Below are 3,706 nucleotides of genomic sequence, written 5' to 3' on the forward strand. Positions count from 1 at the left end.
TTAGGTCAATGAGCGACGGCTCTCGATTCATAAAATGTCGGTCGTTCCATTCACGCCGCGCCGCGATGCTACGCCGACCGCTCACTCGTGACCCTCGCGTCTTCGAATATTCATGTCTCCATCGATAACATCTTAACCTCTGACTTCTTTTTGTATTATCGGGTGTTGTGCGAACGCCGCCGGAGCGCCGAACCGCCGCCGCGCTTGGCCCGCGCTGAGTGCCGAGCGCCGAGCGACGCGAACGTTACCATGAACGCGAGTGTCGTTACTTCCACCGAGCGGTGTCCGCTAGCTGTGAAATTATGTGCAAAGTGACTTCAATTGTGGTTTTGCGCTTTTATTCAATGGATTTTACATATTGTCGCGTAAGATTGAAACTGTTTTCTTTATTTTCTCTCTTTTACTCATGAATTCACTTTTGAGGCAGATCTTTTCCATTAGGCATTTCCATTTTCTATTCCACAAGGCAAACATTGAAATTGATGTCGATAATAGTTGGTATTTCATTTGAAATTGCAAATGTTAAGATTCCTATTTTTTTTATCTTTGAAAAAATTATTTTCGTAACAAGACTTTTAAAAAAACTATTAATCTGTTGCTGGCGAAAATACCTAGTAATGCAGGGAGTACAATTATGAACACATTGTGTACCTATGAGTGAAATGACAAGCTCGATTGAATAGTAGCAATGATAAGCGGCCGCGGTCGGGCCGCCGCCCTCCGCGCCGGCCCGCCGCGCCAGCCCGCCCGGCCGCGCTCTGCTGCCGACTGCCTCTGCCTAGTGCTTTATGCCTCCCATAACTATAGCTCTATAGCTACTTCACTTCCGTAAACTTACACAAGGATGTGTTTTGAATTTCACAAGTTAACATAGTTAAATAAAACTCTAGTGCTTATCAATGTTGCCTTACGCTTTACAGCGTTCATGGCCCTAAATACACATGTAAGATTTTATAAAAATAAGAGAGATTTTGCAGAAATTGCTAATATATTAGTGCGAACCTACTCTATTGGCTGTCTGTTTCTTAATTGCCAGATGAGATTCTTAATGCCTATTAAAAATGGCTCTGAGTCTACAAAGAAATAAGTAAATATTTTGCAGTTTACAAATGTTAACTAATAAATAGAAAATGCAGTACTAAGAAAACTAAACTTAAATGTTTGAGATGACAAGTTTTTCATACAACATTAAAAAAATATATAAAACCGAGAATAGCAATTTTTAACGCACGGGTTACACTATTTATTAATTTTAGTATTATTTCTAATGCCTTGTATTAATTTGTTACATGATTAATGTTTTAGATATACATGAAACTAATCAAATGCAAACAAGCCTTGTGTATTTTTTATCATTTCCAAATTATATGAATGAACTCAAGTTCTACCTACCAAGCTTCTGTTTCATTGTAGTGAAATACGCTGTTATTCGTCAATTATGCTTTAATATGTTTATTAAAATAAGTTTTTGTTTTTTTTTTTCAATTTCGAAGTCACCGAATTAGACTTTTCGTGGATAACAACAGTATCGTTGTCGAACTCGAAAGCTGTGCACTATGAAATTTCGCTTTTCGTCTGAGAATTCCGCGTAGAGGAAATTAGCGGGAGAATGTGAGTGGGAATGAGTCAGGTATGCGACGTCACCGGCCTGAGTCACGGCGGTGACGTCGGCACCCACTCGCCATCGCCTGCCTCACATCACACTGTCGACGATCTACCGTACATTAATTAGGCTGCGACGCCCACGGACCCGCGCGGCCCCAGCGCCTCCGCTTCCGGCGGCCCCCACAGCACGGTGTTGCAAGCGTTTCCTTTCCTGCTGCGGCCGCTACGAGGATATTATTGGAGACTCGGTCTTAAGGCTGCACTGACCCGACCTTACACGAACAGTTCTCAAACCAATAGATAATTTTTGGTGAGGAAGACCGAACACGTTTTGGGCATCCGTAATGGCGGCGGCGGCGAGTCTCCGCATCGCAAAGCCGTCGGGACGTACGGTTCGGCGCTCGCCGCTCGGGACTCGGTCCCACGATAACGCATCGAGGGTCGCTCCACAAAAAGCGATCATTATAAAGGACGTAAAGACCGCACCGGCGCCGAGCCTTCCCAGAACTGGGCCCATTCTTGTTTCGCGCTCCCGCCTTATTCACGGGGATTTTTTGTTCGTTTTTGGTTATATTTTTTTTTGTTGCGCGAGCGGCGCTCTCGTGAGAGCTTCGAGGAAACGGCTTATTGGGTTTCGTACAGGAGATGGGGCTTATCTCGAGGCGTCGATCGGCGCGCCGGCCTGGGAACGTTACGCTCGGAGCTCGAAGGACCGTTAGCCGCATTCCGCCGTCGCCTCGCCGCCTCGCCGCAACACCCCTTGTCGTCACGTCACCGAGACGCGGTCGTGACGCGCTAGACAAACACGAATATTGCTCGTTTTACAAACACCAAACGACGAGAAAAATGTATGTGATATAAAATAGAAAGGGTAATTTTTAAATTTAACGTTTTGTACACATGTATTTAATGTTTAATGATTAAATTAGAAAAATAAAATAAAATAAAACGACCGAATGTAATATCATAGGTGTACCTAAGAAAGAGTTACTAGATGTTAAGTGCCCCCGTAGCTCCATTTTTAATAATTTTATAATAATACCTCAAGAAAGTTTTAACAATTTCACAAGCAAAACGAATTCCTTTACCCTCTAAACCTACTTCTTTTAGGCCATAAGTCTTATTTATAAGAAAAACGTAGAATGTTCCTACTTCAGATTTCTGTTCACATGAAGCGACTGTAGCAAGTCTTATTTTATGTTCTTGTAGTTTGTTATATGATATTTTTATTTGTTTAAGAATTAGGAATTACATGCAAATAAATAATTAAAGTTGTGTTTACATGTTTCGGTAATAAAATGAATCTAGTTACTACAAAAAAGTGCAAAGGAAATCACTTATTTTGAAAAAAAAAAATACTATTCACGTGAACTTTTAAAACAAAATTTTTATCAATCAATCCAATGTCGGTGTGATATTGCCCCAGCAGCTGTCTACTGTAACGTCAGTCTATTTCACCAATGCAGAACTCCCATGTGTGCAATGCACGTTGCTGCAGCCTCTACCCGTGCTCTACCCACTCTCTTACATTTCAAACCTATTGATATTGTTTCAAATTTTCAAAACAATAGTAAAATAAGTAACATAACATCGAGTACACAAATATTTTTCTCACAGGTTTTCATACCATAATTGGAGAGATTGTAAAATCATAAGTAGCATGTAAGGTGTTCGTTATAATTGGTATAGATATTAGTTCGTTTGTTTGTCAAAATATTTTATACAACATTCATTGTTTGTTCATGATAAGTGTTTGCTTTTTCCAGCGCAAAAAGGGAGTACCCAACATCAGCCCCGGGCCCGGCGCCGCCGCCGACACCCCGTGTCCCTTGAAACATCACGCCAACTTTACAGTACGTGTACGTATGCACTTATTTCATAAAAATAGACTAAACACTTCCGATCCGATGAAATAATCGATCGACCGTCAGTTTGTTTATGTAGTTTAGAAGTAGAAGGTGCTCCCACGGGTCACGGGCCCTTATCGAGGGCAAAGGGAAGTTATAAATCTGTCGGCGCGAACAATAGCGCGATAAGGTGCACCTTGCGTCCGCGCCGATAGCGAGCTCACCGCGCCCCGCGCCTCGCGTCCCGCGCTGCC

At 42.3% G+C, this 3,706-nt stretch overlaps 1 protein-coding gene across 10 annotated transcripts in view; it reads left to right on the forward strand.

Moving 5' to 3' along the window:
* The window catches only part of LOC106109821, a 53,288-nt gene that overhangs the window by 43,566 nt on the left and 6,016 nt on the right, over positions 1 to 3,706 (forward strand). For 4 of the 10 annotated variants that reach the window (XR_001226039.1, XR_001226032.1, XR_001226037.1 and 1 more), the window contains one exon: positions 3,372 to 3,464. The exons of 1 other annotated variant lie outside the window; for it this stretch is intronic. Coding sequence is in view for 1 of the 9 variants with exons in the window: in XM_013291440.1 (XP_013146894.1) it covers positions 3,372 to 3,458 (87 nt within the window). In the remaining 8 variants the exon portion in view is untranslated. 5 more of the 10 variants (XR_001226035.1, XR_001226036.1, XR_001226034.1 and 2 more) reach the window with 5 other exon arrangements.

This window comes from Papilio polytes, unplaced genomic scaffold (assembly GCF_000836215.1).
Source record: "Papilio polytes unplaced genomic scaffold, Ppol_1.0 DF821067.1, whole genome shotgun sequence".
NCBI lineage: Eukaryota > Metazoa > Arthropoda > Insecta > Lepidoptera > Papilionidae > Papilio > Papilio polytes.